The 22,752-nt window shown below is 40.7% G+C and overlaps 1 protein-coding gene across 1 annotated transcript; it reads right to left on the bottom strand.

The window, feature by feature from the left end:
- Nucleotides 1-6,359: 6,359 nt before the first annotated feature.
- xirp1 (xin actin binding repeat containing 1) lies at nt 6,360-21,704 on the bottom strand (the record flags this gene model as incomplete). The annotated part of the gene is made up of 7 exons (XM_079230864.1): nt 6,360-13,562; nt 15,466-15,507; nt 15,748-15,899; nt 19,215-19,293; nt 20,147-20,407; nt 20,538-20,592; nt 21,580-21,704. The coding sequence occupies 7 exons, from the start codon at nt 21,702-21,704 to the stop codon at nt 6,615-6,617; spliced, it is 7,662 nt and encodes a 2,553-aa protein (XP_079086990.1). The 3' UTR covers nt 6,360-6,614.
- Nucleotides 21,705-22,752: the final 1,048 nt, after the last annotated feature.

The raw sequence follows: 22,752 nt of genomic DNA on the forward strand, positions 1-22,752 counted from the left end.
ACGTCTTTAAAATCCAGAATGTATTTACTTCAAACTGCACATAAGTCATCACTTCACGTCATATTATTTTGTTTTCTTATTCTCCCAGGTCAAAAAGTAATATACTTCAGTGTATTATAAATATAATTTACACAAACAAAACCAGTTGTTCAAATCCAAAATCAACCAAGATGTAGATGTGTTTCAAAATCCAGAATGTATTTACTTCAAACTATACGCCATTACATCATTTAAAACAGACAAACAGCTGGAGAAATTCTAAAGTGTTGTACGCACAAAGGTCTCTTATCTTTAGCTTTTGTTTTCATTACTCAGCTTAATTTGTCCAGAGCTAAGTTTTTTGTGATTTTAACACATATACATGATACAAATCAGATGTTCATAATTTAAGCATTAAGAATGCCTCTATATATGTGAATAAAGTTTCTAAAAATAAAGCAAACTGTCAAACTGCCTTTCCGAGATGATTAACAATATACATGGCATCTTTTCACAAGATGAAACACTGCTGTCTTACTCATCAACATTACAGATTGGCTATTTACTTCCATATTTCACAACACATGATGGTAAATACATTACCTACATACCAAATGTGCCGACGGACCAATATCAATGGCCCTTATAAATGTAGAAACATATACGTACAGCCTTATTCCAGAAAAATAATACAAATCAAGCTAATTTTTTTTGAAGATTGACAAAAAATGAATAGGAAGTGAAATATATAGTTAATACTTGTTCTCGCCAAGACTTAGATGAGAAAATTGATGCTTTAATGTCCGTATGGTGAATTTGAAGCCACCACCAGCTGCTTAGCTTAACTTAGCACAAAGACTGGAGAGGTGAAAACAGGGAGCCTGCTCTGTCGAAACAGCATCCTCTAATGCTCGCACAAAGTTTGATCTCATTTGTGATCAATGTGAAAGGGGCAAGTTGTTCCCAGCCCAGACACATAAACACATAAACCCCTAGTAAAAATCTCCAACACTTTATAAAACGTGTTAATTATTGACCTTGCTATGTGCAGGTGGGTGATTGCCTTACCTTTGGGCAGAGCGAGGTCACCTGCTCACCTGATCAGTTCACGGTCAGCAGATGTATTTATATGCAGCTGTAGAATATTCAGCATTCCAGACTGCATGATGTTGTGCTGATTACCATGGTTATTTGACAAACACTAGGCACAATGACACACTAGGAACACTTCAACTTCAACTGATTGTCGACAGGTGCAGGGCAGATGAGCCTGGCAAGATCTGTGTGTATATACTGTATATATATATATATATATATATATATATATATATATATATATATATATAGATATATAGATATATATATATATATCTATATATCTATATATATATATATATATATATATTTATATATATATATATATATATATATATATATATATATATAGATATACCATGCACACATTTAATTCAAAGGAAGCAATATCTGGTGACTCTTTAACAGACTAGAATTAGCTAAATGTTCACCAGTTTTAATTTAACAAATAACTAAAGGTACTGCAATCAATGTACATAGAGAAAAGAAACAGGCTCATACCTGAACTCAAGCCCCTTATATCAGCCCTAATCAATCCAGGCCCCTCCCACTTCCTGCTCCTGCCTTCAGGGCTCTTCACAACAGCAGCAGTTTAATTTAATTATTTTTATTTATATTGCATCACATCATAACAGTTAACTAGTTATCTCCAGGCACTTTTTACATAGAGCAGGCCCAGACAAGATAAATGGTTGCCCTGGAGTTTAGTATACGAGATGCTGTCTGGCATTTAAATTTAGTTCAACCTAAAGAGGTCATCAATCAAAACTCCCTCAGTGCTTTAAAGTTGCAATTTTATTCCAGAATGATCATCAGTAGGACACAGCATTTCATATCAGAATTTACAGTTTTATTTTCTAGAATGTATACAGACTTTTCACAGTCAAGTTACGCCTCGTTAATACTCTTGAGTCTTTATTAATTATTTTAACATGTGGAATCACTTTAAAACAAAGTTATTCAGAAAATGTTACATCCTTTACTTCTCTTTGTATTAACTTTGGGAAAAAATCACATCTATGCCATGAATTGGATTAATTTTCCATCTATAATGTAAAGACACATACTGTAATTACCACACAAAATTGATATAGCATATTTGTTACAGATTATGTTTGGTATAGATTTCTTAAATTAAATCAATATTGCCTGTGCTTTTTTAAAACAAATTTAATGTGAAGTGGTAGTCATATCTGTAGTCTTTAAAAAAAAAAGAAGCTTTTTTTGGTACTTTCCAACGATGTGTATAACATCATTTAAACTCTTGCTTTTACCCGAGCAAATCATCCATCCAGCTACTATTTGTGACATTGCATTCAGATGTTTGCTCAGTGCTGTTGTTACCAGTCACTAGAAGATTGTCCACAAATACATTTACATCACTTGGCTCAGACACGGGCAGCAACAGCGGTTCTGATGCAAAGATGTCATCAGCAAAAAGACCTGTCTGAGCGGAAGGAGCAGTAGTAGAAGATGTATCTGAACCAAGCAAATCATTAAGGGAGTTAGAGGTGGTTGGGCTGGATGGCAGCACCGTAAAGACATCACTAACTCCAAAAATGTCGTCTGGAAAGTTGGCTGGTTGGTTTGAAGAAGCAAAAGCTCCTCCTTGATGAAACACTTCCACAGCAGGTGGTTGAGTGAACAGAGTGTTTTCTGAGCCAAAAAAGTCAGCACCCTGCTCCCTTGTCTCGCTGTTTGTACCGGAAAGACTTGAGGTTGGAGCGTCATCTTGGTTCACGGTTGCTGAAGCAGGGACGATAAGCTGATCAAGCATCCCGACATTCTCAGCCGATGTCATGTGAGAGTCAAGCTGGCTGAAAGTATCAGTGGAAGCAGCTTCGGGCCAAGCTGCGTCCATGACAGAAGATACAAATGTATCACTGGGGCTGGCTGGATTAGAGGAATCTTGAGGAAGTTCACGGTTGAGATCAAGAAGCGCTCCACCTAACAGGTCTCTTCCTCCTTCGTCTGATGCATCAAGCACTTCATTTGGCTTTTGAGCAGATAGGTCAGTATTTATCTGAATGGCCAACGGGTCATCGGGGGCTGAACTGACACTGTCCCCCAAAAAATGTGCATTAAATGGAGTGCTCAAAATGTCATCATAACTTGTCTGAGCTATTAACTGATTGATTGACTCCTCTGATGCTTGATTCACTGACTGACTGGGGAGATCTTTAGACTCAGCTTTTCCAGGATCAGTTACAGACAGGCCTGTAGACTCACTGCTTTGTAAATCTGATTCATGCTCATCAGTTTGTTCTGGAGCTGTTTGGTCATCTCCTGTTTCACTTGTTGAAGTATTGTGCAGGTTGGATGGCTCTGTGGATTTGCTGAAAGCCCCACTTGTGTTGCTCTCCATTGTGTTGGGCTCTGCAAAATAAGACTGTCCCTTTATATGCTCTCCAGCCTCTTGTTCCTGAGGTGGTACTTGAGACATGTAACCCTGCTGTTGTATATAGTTTGTAACAGCCTCCTTTACCTCCTCTGTCTTTTTGTCATCATCAGGTTTTTTGTCATTTCTTTCATCTTGCGCAGCCAATTTTGTGTCCTCAGCCTTCTCCGAGGATGACTGAAACAGTCTTCCCAAGAGGCCACCACCAGGTTTAACATCTTTCGGTTCAACCTTGCTTGTCTTGTCGTTTCCACCTGATGTGAAGAGCTTGGACAAAGGACTTATTCCTTTGGACCAGGATCCCAGTTTGACTTTTGTCTTCTCAGCCTGTTTTGCAGAGCCCCTCAGAGAATTTGTTCTCACGACAGGTTTCTTCTTCCCATTTTCATTGTCATTGGCTGACTCAGTCTTTTCAAACAGATTGTTATTCCTCACAAGACCAGCCTCCTCTCCATGTTCTGCCAGACTGTGCGGAGTGCTTGGACTTTCTGATTCACAGGGGTTGATGGAGTTTCTTGGAATGACATGCGATACCTCACATGGCTCTTGGTGTTTCACATACTCTTGAGTTGAATTAAAACTCTGAGTATCAAGTGATTCCTCAACCTTGCCCATAGGTCCATTCAGAACCGTTATATCAGTCTGTGGGACCTCTTGACTGCTCTCCACTTCAACGAAAGGCTGTCTTTCTTTCAAAGTACTGCTTGTTTCTCCATGGCGTTTAGTTTCTGGGATTTCAAGGTGCGCCCCACTTTCATGCTCTTCTCTGCCAAACTCAAATGACAATTGATTTAGGTTATTTTTTTCTCCACCCTCTTCTGTATCCCTGGATTGATTTACTTTGCTCTGTTCAGTTTGGTCGGAAAGCTGCGCACTGTGCTCTTCACCTCTGGCTTCCGTGGTCAGTTGAGAGGACGGGTCATACTGAGCAACATCAACCTTTGGAGCAAATCGTACATACTTCCTAACTTTATTCGGATAGGTGTCCGGCTTGTCAGATGTTTGATTGTTTGTTCTTGAAGTGGTTGCCACATTTTTTTTTGTGACAGGATTGCCCTTTTCTACAGATGGCAGAAAAAAGTTATGTCCTGTCAAGGAGTCGCTGTCTTTGGTTGGATCGCTCCTGAATTTTGTTTGCTCCGATGACAACTTCTCACCTAAGGTATAGCCTGTTGTCTTAGACCGCTTGTTGACACCTGAAATAAAGGAGCTTGAAAATGTCTTCACTTTATCTTTCATTTCTCCACCATGGCTGATCTTTATTTGGTTGTTGTCACCTTTGTGATGCTCTGCAGTCGATGCTCTGCCAATGTCAGATATCATATTCTTCACGTATGTTCGCTGTGCTGGACTCTTCTTCTCTGGTGGCCAGCTCATCTTTAGTTTGCCCTTAACATCAACACCATTGTTGTATATAATTTCTCTTGCAGGCACATTTTGTACATACACACCAGCAGAGGACCCATCAGCTCTGGATCCATCAGATGTGTTTGAGTTGCATTTTGTCATTTTGGGAGTGGATGCAGTGGCTGGCTCATCCATGACTTTATTTTTCTGAAGCCAGCGGTCTTTATGTTGCATGTGCCCAAATCCTTCATCATAATTTCCTGTTCTTTTAAAAAGCTGCTGGTAGTGAGAAATGCAGTAGAACTCTCCATAAAGAGATGAATAGTTGTGGATGCTGCAATAAAGTAAAACAAAGTATTTTATAATATAAAGCAAAAGCTAAAATCAGATAGTTTGATTTACATATGATTTATTTGTGCTAGATCAGCTGCAGATGATTGCAATGCATTAGAGCCTTGCAATAGTCATAGCGTAATTTCTAATTTCTTACAATGTTTTAGCTCATTCATGTTATAATTTGCATTTAATTCATGTGTAGTATTAATTAGTGTGAATGTCGTTTTTACAACAATTGATCTGAGTCATTTTATTTTACTGTGGAAAATATCTCACCTGAGTTTCTTCTGACAATGTTTACAACAGAAACAATGGCTGTGCAGGATAAGTTTATTGGCCACCATTTTTTCCATTGGATAGACAGGTGTCAAACAGGCGGAACACATATCCTTGGCAGGTGAATCGAACTATGATGATAAAACAAATTCAGTTTAAGGTATTTTATGGAAAACATTTACATTTATTTGGCCTTTCTGTCATCATTTGCATTCTCAAACATTTTTACTTATTATGGTTTCAAAAAATTGTATTATTTTAGTTATTTTTCAAGCTTTGCAACTCAACAAAACCCAGATTTGATAGATTAGTGCAGCTACTCTCAACCACTGGGCATGGGCCCACCTAGATACTGCCAAAGGGTTAGATCAAATTACTTTTTGGGTAATTAACAAAGCTAGTTATTATCAGATTAATAAATAAAAAAACATAGTAAGTCAAACAAAGAATAATTTAAATGACCAGTTATGTTTAAATATCCCCACACCAATAACAACATCATCAGGTACAGCGTCATCATCATTATCATCATCACCACCACCAGATCTGGACTCAGGGGGGTTTGATCTTTTTGCTGATCGGGGCAGACGGCCCTCAATTACAAATCTCCCTGTAGAGTCCATGCGCCAAAGGATCTGTCAAGACTTTATCATCACATATCATCTGTTTACAATAAAAAATATCCTTTCTTTATTTGAATGGTCTCTCCTGATTGATTTTCTATTGCTAGAATAATTAAAGGATGTGCATAAGGAGTGACCATTTTGTAAATTCCACGACTGCAAGCTAACCTGTCTGTAGCGCAACATCGTTGTTGATATTAATATAAAAAATGTCCATATTTAGTTCACTTTAGGTTTTAAAAGTTGTGGAATAATAATGAGAGACTAGCATGAAGAATATAAGTCACTTTTAAACTGCTGTTTATTTGACAATGTACACAACAGAACATAAAGTATCAACTGCATATGTTTAATACAAGAACTTAACAGTTTCACATTACAATTACAGTATAAAGTCCATAAGACAATTTTTTTTAATTAAAATTGAATTAAACATTTTAGTGATTGAATAATATCAATTTTATGACTAACAAAACCTTCTCATAAAAACATATTGTAATAATTACACAAATGGAATAACTGCTTTCCTAAAGGGCAGGTAAATGCACTGCATGTCTTACTCAGTGCTTTTCCTTTGGTTGGCTAAATGTTACAAACACCGTCCCTTCCTCATTGGTGTGATTCAACACTTTATCTTCCAAAAGGCGACCAGATCTTCGAATTATTGGCGATGTCATGACTTCGTATCTGGCTGGGCTACCGACTACTTCAAACAGTGCTGATGATTTACTGTCGGAATGTTGGGTGACAAATGTTGAAGTCACAGATGAAACGAATACATTGCCAAAGCCATCAGTCTCTTCGTAGGTTTCACTGACAGTCTTTGTGCCAACTATTCCAGCAGGTTCCTCTGGGGCCGTTTTCACTTCGATCACACTCACCTTGCGATGTGCAGGACTGTGACCATTTTTTGATGGTTCATCAGTAGCAGACTTCTGTCTGAGATCCCCATTTGCATCTTGACAATTTTTAGAATTATCCTCTGTTTTTGGTTTAAATGTTGACATGGGTGCTTTTGGTTGTTCAACAGACTTTCTGGCAGCCGAATGGATGGAGATGAATGATGGAGAAGACTGGGAAGAGGACTGTCTGATGAGTGGCTTGTTGTGGACTTTTCTGTGCACGTCTGGTTTAGAAGGACTTGAATCCAAAACTGCCTCTTTAATTTGACCCGATTTGGCCTTGCTTGACCCAATACTTATTTTCCTGATGTTGTTGGCAGGTTGGATGTTTTGCTCAGATTTCAAAGATTCATCAAATAGTCCTGACAACCCTGCGATGTCAGCCTCAGATTTCAGATTGGATACGGAGTACAAAGCCTTTTTAATGGCCTCCTCAATGTCAAGAAGTTTTGCCAATGTTTGTTCCTTCAGATTCATTATTTCCTTGCTTGCCTTTTCCAGATCTTCAAATGCCGTTTCAACTGACGAGCTGCTTTCTAGATCATCGTCCTGTGTCTCTACTTCAACTTTCTTTTCCTCTGATTTACTTTGCCTTGAAATTCCACTTGGTGTAACCATCCAAGCAGGGACAGTCTCATATAACGTATTGAAGGAGCTAACATCTACACTGCTGTCATCTCCCTCTATGTCTTGCACTTGAGACAGGATTCCTTGGAGTTCCTCTCGTTTCCTCAGATTTTCAAAGATTTCCATAGCTGCTGTCACATTTCCCTTCATGATCTCCTCTTTGTGGACAGAAAGCCTTTGTCGTCTTTCATCATCTGTCTCCTTTAATTTCTTCTCTCTTAAAACCACTTTATCCTCGAGTTTTGGTTGCTTTTCCTTGAGATAATTTTGCTGTTCATGGCATCTCTTGGTCTTTGATGTTTGCAGTGCGTTATCGGTGTTGAGTTCTTTCCTGAGAGGTGATTTGTGTTGTTGAGCAGTGGTTTTGTTGGTTTGTTTATGGTCATTTACACTTACTATCTTGGACAACAAAGGTGCTCTTCTTTCTTGCGTCTCACTTTCCTTTCTTTCAAAGTTCTGTAGAGCAGCCTGCAAGCTCATGTTCATTTCATATTTACCGTCTTCTGCATAATTCTTCATGCACATTTGTATCTCATCAGCTGCATTGATTTTCTGTATTACATTTCTCTCCATTTCCACTTGCGCCACCATGCTGTTCGACATCATGACTTGGCAGTCTGATTTGCTCCCTGTGTGGGTTTTCGTTGTCTTCTTAGTTTCATGAGCCTTTGAGTCTGTTGGTAGACATTCGTTTGTTTGATTTAAGACTAGCGATGCTTCAATACAGTTTTGGTGAGATGTCTCATGGAGGGTCTCTTTACTGATCTTGCCATGTGATATGGTTCTTTGTAGTTGATCTGGAGAGGGCCCAGGAAACGATTTGCTTTGTTTTGGAGGAATCCCTGCACTTGTCATGTTGTCTTTCATGTGGCAAGTGACTTCGGGAGTAGCTAAAATATATGGTTCTTCTACACCTACTGATTTTGTCCATTGTGGCTTTGGTGGTAAAGCTGGCTTCTGCTTCTGATGTTTCTCACTTTTCTTTTGAGGGAGTGGAGGTGGAGTGACACTCGCAGAGCTGGATGATTTAGAAATTCCATTTTCTACAGGGTTGGGTGTTGAATTCTGTGTTGTAATGGATGGTTGTCCTTCACAGGTTACTGAAATTGAAGGAGACAACACTGTGTCAGACGGAGGCATAGATACCACAACACACTGCTTCTGATTAGTCTTGCTCCTCCCTGAACAAGCCTTCCCTGAATTCCTGTATACCATTGCAGCTTTATAGTCTCCTTTGGATACATTTACACTAGACTTCTCAAGAGATTGCAAAGCCAATTGGACATTACCTCTTACAATATCTTCTTTATCTATGAGCTTCTGCTCTGTTGCTGCACTCTGCAGAGACCTAATAGATGCCTTCACATCTCCTCTGATAACTCCTTCTATCTCATCTTCTGTTGTCTGACCATTACACTCATAACTTACAAAAGGTGGCAGGGATTCTGGTGCACAATTACTGACTATCACTGCACTTTGTTGACAAGCCTCAGAGGAAACATGGCTTCCCTGATCTTTCTTTGCATTACTGACCTTTGGATAAGTCTTGATTTGCTGGCATCTGGAGGAAGACGAACATGTAGATTGCATCACTTCGGATGAGCTTTCCTCTTGTGCTGTGACATTCAGGTTGTATATTTTTCCAGGAACAATGACTTCGCGCTCCATATGCATGCTTTGCTGCTTCGCCATTTCAAGAGACCTTTTAGCTGCTTTCACATCTCCAGAAATAATTTGCTCTTTTTGTGCGAGGCTTCCTTCTATCTCAGGGCCTGACAAGTTCATGTCATAGATAGTTCCAGGTTTAATGATCTCCCGCTCCACACTCATGCTCTGTTGCTTTGCGCGTTCTAATGACTGCATTGTTGCCTTGATGTCCCCGGCCACAATTTCCTCTTTTTCCACCAAAACAGGTTGTTGCACTGCAAGTTGTTGCTTTGCTGTTAGGATATCCCCAGGGATTATTTCTTCCTTTGGAGCGCAATTGTCCACACATAGAGAGCACTCGGATGAAAACACTTTTTTGGTGTTCTTTACATCTCCTGGCAAAACATCAGAAATGGTTCGCTCTACCTGCTCTTTTTGCAAACAGAGACTTCTCTTTGCTTCCTTCACATCGCCAATGCAGTCCTCAGTCAGAACGCTGTGATCAACTTCATCTGCTGTAGTGTCTGTGTGAAGACTTTTCAGATAGTGCAAGTCTCCTTTCTCAATGCAACTTTTGTACAGATTCACATTTCCCTTTTCATTTTCATCCACTCTACATGATGCCGCAGTCCTCTGACTATTAGCAGTTGCTAACAGATTTCCAATTGTAGACTTTATATCTCCCCTCTCTATAACGTGACCCTCGGTTTTGGTTTCAGAATTGTAGATGAGTGAATATACAGACATCTCTGCTTGCCCCCCCGCAGTCTCTTGCATTATGATTCCTTTTTTGAAATCCTTATCTTGGACAAGCAATTCATCGATCTTCTGGACAATGTTTTGTATTCTTTGATCCCTCTCAAGGTTGATGATTGTGGATGACTCGTAGACTGGAAGTTCTACTACTGTGGTATTCACTTTGCCCTTTTCCACTTCTCTAAGAAGATTAACCTGGGGCTTTAGGGTTGGTTTGAGTAAGAGTTGTAACATGATGTTCCTGATGTTACCCCCCACAACCTCTTCTTTCTGGATTTGCACACAGTCATTACTTTCCAGCAGATATTTTGCCATCATAACATTTCTACTCTCATTTGCTTCTATAATAATGCCGCTTGAGTGAACAAAAGTCCTTTGGTACAGATAGGACAGGGTGTCAGCAACACTGTCTGCAGTGATTTTATCTAATGGAGTGGTCTCAAAGAGCCAGGTAGTGCACTTCACATCAGCTTTTGGTATTTCCTCCTCAGAACCTTGCACTGAGGTATCTTCAGGCTCCTTTATTTTGTCAAGTGGCTGTGATTCAAACAGCCAAGTGCAGCGTTTCACATCTCCTTTCTGGCTGTCTTCTCTGTGGACCGTTTTTACTGGACCTTGCTGCTGAGGTTCCCCTTTCAGACTGTCAATGATTTGATTCTCAAAGAGCCAGGTGGAGGTCCTGACATCGCCCTGCTGGACGTCAGTGACACTAACCATTCGCATGAATTTCTGGCATGATTGCTCAGATTCAAATATCTGCTTATTGAGTTGCACATTACTGCTTCCCAAGTCTTCAATGACCCTGACAGAGGGCTCATCTCTGCTGGTCAGGGAGTCCAAAGGTTGTGTCTCAAACTTCCATCTGGCTGATTTCACATCTCCTTTCTGGACATCTTCCTGGGTTACAGCTCGGATGACGTAAACTTCCTTGTCTGCCTTGATGCTGTCAAGGGGTTTTGTCTCAAACATCCATCTTGCTCCTCTTACATCACCACTTATTACCTCCTCTTTCTTCACAGTTGTAACTTCATGAAACTGTCCCTCTTTATCTCTGATGGCATACAGTGGCAGGGATTCAAACATCATTGTGCTAGACTTTACATCAATACTGCTCACAGGCTGTTCCACAGAGTCTGACTTCTGTTCAAGGGGTTGGTCCTGGATTTTGTCAAGTGAGGAGGTTTCGAATACAAACTTTTTTCTCTGTACATCGCCACCTTCTTCACCACTGACTCTCTGAATGTTTGAACCCTCAATGTCCGTATTCATCTGGTTCATGGGACAGTTCTCAAACATCCAGGTAAATTTATGTCTGGAACCTTTTACAAGGCGTTCGTCTTGGTTCTGTTCATCAGATGTCACCATTTCTGATCCTATTTCATCAAGGGAGTGGGATTCAAAAAGTTCTTTGACTCGTGAGACATCTCCAGACTGAAAGTTGACCTGGCTGACACATCTCAGATCGTGTTCAGAGTTTGCATCCTTTCCAATTCTATTGAAGGTTTCAGTTTCAAAAACATGTTTGACTGTTTGAACACCAACCTCCGATTTGACAGAATCCTGAATGGTGTTGCATTGCTTCAGATTGTACTCTTCGCCATCTTTGACAATGTCTAGAGGCTGTGATTCGAAATGCCAAGTAATGGACTTGACATTGGTATTGTCAATGGCTTCTTTATCATTCATTTCTTCTGATTTTCCATCCAAAATGTTCATTGGTTGTGTCTCAAATAACCATTTACAGTTCTTGACATCACCTTTACGATACTCCTCTTCTACAGAAGCATCCTGCTCTGTCTGGTTGAACTTGGAGTGGATCCCATCTATTGTCTGGGTTTCAAAAAGCCACTTCGCCATCTTGACATCGCCCATTGTATTCTCCTGTCTGGTGATGCCTTTGATCACCTCAACATTGTTTTTTCTTTCTGCAAGCTCGTCTAAAGGCTTTGTCTCAAACATCCATTTATAGTTTTGGACCTTTCCTTTGATTAATTCTTCTCGGCTGACTGTTGTGACCGTATGGAGGTTTCCAGAGCCGTCTTTTATTGCATATAAGGGAGTTGTCTCAAACATTGCTTTGGTACCTTTTACGTTTCCTGGTGCAATAGCTTTTCCCCCCTCAATAAGCTCTTCATCAGACTGAGCGATTTTGCCCAGTGGAATTGTTTCAAAAAGATGTTTGAATCCTTTAACATCGCCCTTTTCAATCTCTTGTTCTTTGAATGAGGTGTTCTTTTGAATGTTGCAGCTCTCGAATATTAGTTTTTTGCCTTTTACTTCTCCTTGTTCGTCAGCTGAAAGGGTAACTTTCTTTAAACGCCCAACTTCATAGCTGTCATTCAGGGTCTCCATGGGTTGAGTTTCAAACAGCCACAGAGAGGTCTTGACATCTCCCGCAATAATTTCTTCTTTTTCCAAAGACTGCTCTGCGGAGTCTCCTTTTAGTGCTGCCAAGGGTTGCATCTCAAAGAGCTTTCTCTTGTTCACGACATCGGCCTCTCCAGCGCAATCAGCCACTGCTCCTTCAAACTTGTCCACTCCGACGACCTCTTGTATGGTGTCAAAAGACTGAGTTTCAAACATCCACCTCTTTTGGTCAACTCCTCCTCTGTGCCCCTCCTCCAGAGATATACCCCGAATGATTTTTACCCCATCGGTTCCCTTATTAATCAGGTCCAAAGGCTGGGTTTCAAAAAGCCAACGGGCAGTGCTGATGTTGCTGCTGTTGATCTCCTCCCTGCAGATGGATTTAATCTCATGGATATTGCCACTGTTGTCTCTGATGGCACAGCAAGGGTCTGCTTGGAAGAGTTTTAAAGTCTTCTGGATATCTCCTTTCTGCTCCTGAAGCTCAGATCTCAGTTTGAGGAAGCTGTGGTCTTCTATGGAGTTGCAGCGTCCAAAGTCACTCAATGGTTTAGACTCAAAAAGCAACCGAGCCCCTGTCACATCTCCTGGCTGGATAGGTTCTTTCAGCACTGCTTCAACTAGTTCCCCCTCTTCTCTTTCTGATTTATTTAGAGAATCCAAGGGCTGGGTCTCAAACAGCCATTTGGATGTTCTCACATCCCCTCTGACAGAAGTCTGTCTTTCAGCACACATGTGTTGGGTGCTGTCAACTTGCTCAAACATAGAGGAGGTACCTCTGACGTTTCCACCTTTTAACTCCTCATCATCCAGCAGCTTCTTGGTTGCATGAGGATCCCCAATATTGTCCAGAGTCCAATTCTCAAAGATCCACCTCATGGACTGCACTTCACCTTGATAAGCTGCGTCCGCTGCTTGAGTATTTTCTGGCTGCACTGCCTTCATTATCTCATCGTCCACTGCATCATCGAGACTTGCCCTTAGGTCTGGGTGGATGTGTTTAAAGAGCCTCTTTAGCTCACTCTTATTCCGTTGCTGGTAAAACATAGAAAATGTTTCTTTAGGTGGAGGCAGAGGGAGACCACCTATTGCTGAAGGCCCCTCAAAGTCAAGGGGTCTAGGTGGTACGGGAGGAGGTGGGGGGAGAAGCAGGTCATCTTCATCATGAGATGATTGTAAAACTGTGATTTTCCTGCCTGCTTCAGCCATCTTTAAATGAAAGACAGATGGGAGTAATATTGTCAGATTTCAATAATCAAAAACAGCATTAGTTAAGGTGCAAATATTAGAATAGGATGCATGTTTGCAAATTAAGCCATACTTTACCTTTGTTTATGTTCGCTTGATGTTATTCACAGCAAACCATCCTCTGTCACACCAGAGTTAACGAAACACTATAGCTGTTAGTAAGCAGACATCAAACAGACACCTAGTCTTTACTCTAAATGCACCAAGTTACATTAATTTCTAAATGTCTCCCGTTGGAAATGCAAATTGTTTTTGGGGTGTTTTTTTCTTTTCGCTGCGAGGGTCCAAAGACAGAGGATTGAGGCAAATTTGTGATCTGTGATATTGGATTATACAAACAGATTAAATTGAATTGCATTAAATCAGCATTAACTTAATGTTTTTCGCTACATTAGGGCAGTGGAAACAAGTTGCATACACAAAAATGACATACTGTAATGTCACATTTTTAATGGGAATCTTGTAGACCAACAGTGGTACATCCAGCTGAAACGGAGCAAAAGTATCACTCATTTGGAGCTGGTAGGGTACAGTGTTTGTTTTTTCTGGAATCAGATGCCTAGAGTAGACGAAAACTGGTGAGGGCAATGCGACCGAACCAAAATAGTAAAGTTGTGGTCGCAAAACCACAACAATGAGTTGAAAGATGCTGAAACACTCCATTGACCTAGCGGGAACTTCATAGTTGGCTGATATATAAAGGTGGCTGATGTATAAACGTTTGTCACCATGAACAGCACCTTTCACATACATTTAGTCATTCGATCTAAATCAATACAGCATAGTTCCGCGATATTTCTCGTCACAATAGTGTGTCGATACATGGACGCCTAGTATCAATCTTTTATTATACAAGCTATGAATATTGCATATACAAATTTAATCTTTTGGTAAAATTGCTTTTTCAGTCCACTAGATGGTGCTGAGTTTTCTCTGGCAAAGTTATTGGGATTGAACTATGTAGACTGTAATACAAACGGTTGAGTTTGTCAGGTGAATGATGCAACATTTATTACTGTCAGTCTGTCTGCTTGAAAGACAACCCTATATTGCTGCAATAAAAAGGATTGAAGTGAGATGAACTGAGTGAAAACTTTATCTTACAAGATAAATAGGGAATACATTTTGTGGTTTCATGATAAAATAATTTAATAGTGTTTATATTGTGTGAATAGTGTAAGAATTGTAGCTCCGTATTGTCTACTGTTGTCTAAAGAGGCCTTTGACCCAAGATGAATGTGACCACCCTCAGCACTTAAACGTAAAAGATGGTTTATTTTATATTCTGTGTAATGGAAAGTCAAAACAACATAAAATGTGTCACAGTCTAAATATGCAAGTATCTGGCAGATAGTTTACTTTTTTTTGCCACCCTTCATAAGTTAGATCTATTGTGTTCTCATATGTTGGTGGAGCCCATTGAAATTTCCTAACGTTATAGTTTTAAGGAAATCTAAAATACTAATGGTGTTCAGCTCTGGGTGATATACATTACTGTGAAATACATTAGTCATTAGTCATTGTCTGTAGACTGTAATGCCAAGGCCATGGGAAAAGAACATGGTAAACATAGAGCAGTTACGTTTTTCCTGATCTGATGTGAGGTCCCGGGACAGAGGATGTTGTATGTGTACAGATTGTAAAGACCTTTGAAGCAAATTTGTGATTTTGGGCTATACAAAATAAATGGAATTGAATTTATTGGAATTATATTGTGCTGTTATGTTGCTTCTTGATTTTTTGAAGGTATGTCAAAGGTTAACCATGTCCTTGGTCAAACAAGCACAATACGAGTCAGTTACAAAGCACACATACTAATAACACAACCCACACACTAAAGGATGCTGAATGAACTATACAGTACCTTACTGTTTTTAGATCTCGTTCCTGGAGTACTGACGAATTCCTGTCGAAGAACAGAAAAATAAAGTGTGATTTAGATCAGTTTGTATCATAAGTAAGTTACATAATTTTCTGTAAAAGTATATATTATTACTGTGCTGCAGGTGTGCTATAAAAGTATGCAATAGTTTTTTTTAGTAAAATGTTGAGCTGCTTCCATTGAGAAAGAGCATTGTGGTTATTCCCTATTGAAGCTCTTGACCTCAGTGTGTGGAGAGGAATGAGAGGCATTTCAGGAACTCACTGGCTGTGTTGAGCCTCCTGTGGAGTCGATAGCTGATGCTCTTGACAGATAGACGGCCGATCTGTCTCTCACCGAGGAGGAAGTAGATATCTTGTTGCTGCTTTGTCTTGTTGGAGCGCTCCCCTTAGTCAGTGATGAACTATATTTGTCATCTGCAATAGAAAAGACAAAATAAATCCAATAAATAAGCCTCAGATATCTTTATTCTTTTAATAATTTGCTCAGAATAATAATATATATATAATAATGTCATAAGAATAACTGAAGGAAAATAACCATTTAATGGTGTCTCCTTTGTTTAGATTTGTTGACACACACTTATATATAGGATTCCTTTTTAGTGTCCAGAAATAAGTGTTGTGTGTGACCATTGCGAGCAACAAGTGAATGATAACACTGTGTGTTTATTTTTAGTAGGAATCTTTCTTATCACTGTTGCAGCTCCCTTTTAACTTGTGAAAACTATTCCATCTGCAACAAGGCCTACGTGTGGCATCCTAACGGGGATTCTGAGTAGCTCGGAGGACTTAATTATTAAAACGAACCAACATATGATTTATTGTGCTTAAGGCAAACATTGTAACAAACAAGTGAGTTTATAAAGGCTTTGATTGCAGTAGCTGACAGGACAAACAGGCCCACACAGCCTGCCTGCTGTTGTGGGACCATCACCAAACTGCATGCCATAGACTGACCATGACGCCTGAGAAAAAAAAAAAAAAAAAACAGCAACTGCTAGCTCAGCTGGAGTGACACAGATTGTTTGCACATTGTTTGTGAGAGCTCTCTGCCATCTAACCATCAACACCTGACCAAAAGGAATGCGCCTGCCTAACCCGTAAAAAGTATAGCGCTCAGCTTGGTGTGCGTTCGATCCACTGGTTTGGTTTACTCTGCAACAATACAGTTCTTTGATTGGAAAAAGCCAATGTCCTCAATACGCATCAGCTGAAAACAGTTGATCGGTACATGGGGGATGTGTAAAATTCCGAACGTATTTCAACAACAACAACAACAACTGCACTACGAACAATATGACCAGAGGTCGACAGTCCAGAGTGCTGCACAGGCCATCCGGCTGGACAGATTTGAACACACATCCCCTTTTCACACTAAGCCCTCGGAGGACAAAAGGATGGACCAGCAAGCTGGTGCCTCTCACGAGTCCGGACTTAAACTATTTTCATAGATGGGTGAGCAGACTGAATGAGGCAACCGAGTGCTATGCGTGTCCTGTTGAAGTCCTCACTGACCGAGGGGTCAACTTCATCACTTTCACATGTTGAAAAAACTGATGTGTAAAAAACAGTGGTTACCATATCAAAAGTGACTCCAAGCTTAATTAAACTCTGATATCTTCCTCAGTGATTCCGACCCTTTGAAGTGCTTTCTGCTGACATCTCTTTGATCTGAGGTTTGTTCTCCAGGAATGAAGAGGAGCTATTAGCGGCACAGTAATGTGGAGGCGTTTTGGGCTGCCGGCAGCTGTACAAATGATGCTGAAATGCAGTTGGTATTTGTTCTTCACTACCACTACCTTCACCGCCGTCAGCTGTCGGCGATTGCCGCCACATTCACAGACTGTAATGAAAACCAGAATGCCAAAAGGCTGCTCACGCTGGAGGGCCACGAAGAGCTCATCACACCACTGTGTAGGACATCAGTCAATAAAAGTTAGGTCTGATTGTCCTTATTGCTTAGATGGCAGACATGCCACGGTTCATCATGACTTGAGATAATAGAAAGACGGAATGCCACTGATTGAGTGGTCCTGTTGTTTGACCTCCCATTCCAGACATTTCTATGAATAATGGGATGAACACTAATAGCCACTTAAGACTTAATGAAGATGCCAGCAATATAGTTACACTGCAATTTGTGAGCTTGTTTAGCTCTGATATCACATAAATAAATAGCCATAAATATGAGGAAAATGGAAAGCATTTAGATCATCTTAGTTATTTCTTTGAACAGCTTGAACAGTAGAAGAGAGAAAGATACCAAACTTGTATCCATTAAATTAATCTTGTCATCGACACAGTTGCACAAAATTAAACTTAATATTTTGAATATTGTTATACTAAAAATAAAGCAAGGCGCATCCACTAAACTCTATGTTCATTCGCTTATCCTACAGATCAATCACGTCAGATAGATTACCAAAACAGAATAAAGCTTTCTCAGTCATCATCACACAGTATATTTTACATTGGTTACGCATTCGCCTCAGTTTCCCCTAAGTCAAAACTCATGATACTCACTAAAATACCATCCAGCGTCGTTCTCTGTCACTTCTCTGTATATCTCCGCTGTGCTGGATAACTTAAGGCCCCTGTGATGTGCAATACAGCCTGTCTCTTCTCTCCGTGCTTCTCGGTTCACTGGGACTGAACTCTTTCTAGTCCTGTGGCCTCGGCGACAGCTGATTTTTATCAGATCCCACAGCCCCAGTGGAGGACTCTGGCTATTTTGGGAGGGTGGGCTGGCGGCTGCTGCTACTCGGCTGAGTCAATCACCTCGGTTAGTCACTGAGAGACTGAGGCACCCCTCCACCTCCCATTCCCAGAGCTACATTGTCACCCACTATAACGGGCACTGGGTGGGACCTGCAGTATGTGTGTCAGTGGGTGTTTGGTGGACAACATGATTATAAAAAAGAGACATACTGAAGGTATTTTGGTAAAGTGGCACACGGATAATGCTGCAAAAGAGCCTATTTCATATTAGTATTGTCACATATGTTCTGCTAGATAATGCTGGTAGAACATAGGAGGATTATCTAGTGGTTGGACAATTCGTAGCTGAGGTTTTTTCATATTTACATTGGTGTTAAGAAAAATACACAATGATTATTATCAGTCATTCTCTAGCCATACCGGACACTTCTCAGAGTCAAAGTATTCAGCTCAATATACGCATGGCGCGTTATCAGTTCCAGGACACAGTGGGCCTGGCTCAGAGGGCCACGATCTGCGTCATGGTCGGAGCCATCGCAACAGCCTCACTCCTATCTTAAGCATGTAAGCCAAACACATAGTTATGCCTTTACACCGCAAGATCCTCGTCTTTATTTAGCTGTTTCCCTGCAACCCACAGGGCCAAAGAACACAGAGGTCAGTGTTTACCCATGTCAGGATGTTCATGGTGACACTTTAAATACCAGAGGCAGTATTACTCGGGAAACTTAATCTAGATTCATTTGAGATACTTGATGTATGGGGATGCTCAAGCACTGTGTTTGACACAGACGTATAAATGCCTGAGTCCACATACATATTTCACAGACCCAGCAAGAACACAGACTTCCTCAAGGGTCAGAGATTTCAATAGACCTACAGACTAGATTGTGAACCATGGTACCAAAATACAACAGTGATCTAATGCCTTTGGGGAGGCCTGGGCACCAACCCCATCGGCCCTATCAGATGGCAGTGCCTATAAACATGAAAACAAGCATCACAGCTCACCTTGGGAGTATCTGGATGCTCTGGCTGAAGACTCTGGGAGTCCATTCATGTCCTTTCTGCCTTCCACCTGGGCGTCTCTCTGTGGATAAACAACATATATTGTGGTGAAGACGGTTAAGACACAGTTTTTGGTGTTTCTAGTGTCATGGCAGACTATATCTCTTTTTTACAGAATCTGTCCTGCAAATCACTGATTTCATGCTTTTTTTAGCACAGTTTCTCTTCATGTTTTTTGATTACCAGCATCTTGAACAGTGAAGCGCCATCTTACTGTTCATTAGGACGGACCAAAATATCACTGTTTGAGAATGCAGGCTGCTAAGATTACTTTCCGAGTGTGGGATGAGAACATCAATACCTCTGTCATGTCTGCCCATTTAATATGTCCAAGGTTTTTAAAAATCTGCCGGCCAGTACCCATTAAACTAAGCACGCAACTCTTAAAGAAATATATTTATATACATTTCATTATACATTGCATTATACATTGCATTTGTATACAGGTTAAATTAACGAGGCAGATAATATTATTTAGTGAGCTTTACAGGTGCTAGGAGGTGCTTTGTTACAGTTGGACAGAGTCAGGCTAGCTGTTTCGCCCTGCCTTATGCTAAGCTAAGCTAACCACCTGATGGCTCTAGCTTCATATTTAGTGAACAGAGGGGTATCTGTTTTCAATTTTTTTCCCAAAATGTTGAACTATTCCTTTAAAAACATGTGTGACGCCAGATTGGCCGCAGCATCCATGGGAGCATGTGTTTCTGTCCCGAGTGGAAGGTGGTGTGTTCAATGTTTGGTTGTTTACTTACAATGTCTGCATCTATATGCCAAATTAACTGTGAACTGGACTCTAGGGTATAAAGAATCAAGGACGGCATCACTGAGCAAAGTCGATGTTGTGAAATCTGGAATAAAAATACTAGCAAACACACCTGAACGCTTGTTTCCTTGTGGCCTCTCCCGTCCAGCAGAGGGCAGTCTCTCACCACGCTGCTGCTGTGGAAGCCTTGCTGCAGGGTGGCCTTGGACTCAAACAGGGCACACAGAGCTTTGGTGACCGATGACTCCTTCTGAGGAAGGACGTCCATGGAGCGACTCCTGGACAAATTAGAGCTTCTTCCAGCTCCCCAGAGGGCCACGTTGTCACCGCCCTCCAGCTGCCTCCATCCACCATTCACACAGCTTTCTGACACCTGAAAACAGCAAATAGAATTTGAATGCGTGTTTTGGGGCAGTGTTGTTGTTGTTGTTGTTGTTGTTGTTGTTGTTGTTGTCATATTTCATTACTTATGATGAAGGTAGGAAAATAAAAATATGTATTACCTGAAGTTGATGCTCCTGTTTTTTAATACCCCTCAGGTCAGCACAGCTTTGGTAACTGTTTGGCAAAAATTGACAAATTTATAAATTCTTTTTATTTGTGTCCAAGAATCAGCTGGACATGTTTGAGCAACCAAAATGAATGAAAACGTCTACGTGCCCTTGAGCAATGCTCTCACACTCAACTCTTTTTCTTATTGGCTACCATTTCCACCGCTAGCCTGACGACACACAGCTCTACGTCTCCACCAAATCCGTTACCCCCACCACCCACTCCACCATCACCAACTCCCTCACAGACCTGGATGCAAGCCTACTTCCTCAAACTCAACAGCAACAAATCTGAAATCCTCATCATCTGCCCCAAATCACTCAACAAATTCCACCACAACTTCTCCCTCTGCATCGATGGTACCACTGTTCCTGCCTGCACACACGTCTGTAACCTTGGCGTCATCTTTGATCCAACCCACTCCTTTAAACGTCACGCCTTCTTCACCTCTCGACTGGACCACTGCAACAGCATCCTGTACGGCACATCCACCAAAACCATAAACAAACTACAATACATCCAGACCTCAGCTCTGATGGAGAACAGAGTCTGCTCTCCCACACCCGCACCAGAAACCACATCACTCCTGTCCTCCAAAACCTCCACTGGCTCCCCATAAAGCACAGAATCCAGTTCAAGATTCTCCTCATCACTTATAAAGGCTCTCAGGGCCTTCTCCATTGCTGCCCTCTCCCTCTGTAACTCTCTCCCCAACATCTCAGACATTCTCCATCATTTGGCACTTTCAAAACAGCAACTAATTTATCTAAATCTGCTTTTAACCTGTGATTCTGAATATGTTTTTGTTTTAGTTATTACTGTAATGTCATCTCTTGTGTACAATGTTATTTTTTTTATTCTTTCTGTTTTTACCATGTAAAGTGCCTTGAGTGCCTTTGAAGGCGCTATACAAATGAAATGTATTATTATTCGCTCCCAATGTGTGTGATTTAATGCAGTATGTGCACAAACAGTATATTGTGCAGAACTTACTGTTGTACCAGCTGAGAGACAGATTTCCTGTCCCAGCGGGTGGGTGCTGGCATGACCCATGACCTCTCCTGAACCCCAGAAAGACTCCTCAGGGACTGGGTCCTCCTCAGGCCAAATGTCTCCATTCGCAGTCCCTCTTAAAGCAGCTAAAATAAGCTAATGTTATAGTAATATTGTGTGGCAGCAACCTTGAATCACCTCACTATTGTGTGTTAATTGACAAAAAGTAAGAAAGTATATGACTTGTAAACGCTAAATCACATGAGCTTATTGTCACAGAGTAAAAAAAAAGAAAAGAAAAAGCATTCTGACTAGAAGCACAGCTGAGGTTTAACTTAATTTGAGTTACTCTATAACAGATTGTCACACTGCCAGTCATATGACCCTGTTAATGTTTATGAACTCCGACAGTAAACACAAATTTGCTCCTCTTGTATGACTGTGTCTCTTTGTACATTCATCAGGATTATATTGTAGCTCAAATGCCATACTCTCAAAATAAGAAAAAAAGGTTACACAATCTACATTTTGAACTTAGAAAGCTATATATATGTTCAAATATATACTCTATAAACTCATATATCGTGAAAACAAACAAAAAAATCTACAAAGCAGAATATAGCTACAATATTGCCATTGTGAATCAGACTATGCTGCTGTTCTGTCTGCAAAATCAAAAGAATATTCAACACCCTACCTGAAGAGAAGACGCTGAAGTCACCTGTGCATCTCTGTCACTTGTGGCTGAGGAGCATCTCTCACAAGACACAGCAATTTCTAGTGGCCAAAGTCCCTTTAGCACCTTGTGATTCAAGGCTTCCGGATACACGGAACACTACCATAATACCATCACCTGATACATTTCAAAGAGGGATCAAATGAACCCATGTTTTTTTATTATGATTATGCAAAGCAGATCATAAAAATAAAAAATCTTCTTTCAGTGTCATTTTGCTAATGACAGTGTGATGACAGTGAGATGCATTAAAAAAACAGTGTGAAACCAGAGAGCGGACCTGTTTGTTCTAAGACAGCTGCTCCAGTCAGATGCCAGTGTTGAAATGCCTGGCATAGCCGCTCTGTTACTGCATCTCAAGCAAATAAGTCACAGCAGCATTTAAGCTGCACCTCACATGCATGATCTCAACCACTTTAAGAGCAGCAGGAGTGCCA

This window comes from Taurulus bubalis, assembly GCF_910589615.1.
Source record: "Taurulus bubalis genome assembly, chromosome: 1".
In the NCBI taxonomy this organism is placed as follows: domain Eukaryota; kingdom Metazoa; phylum Chordata; class Actinopteri; order Perciformes; family Cottidae; genus Taurulus; species Taurulus bubalis.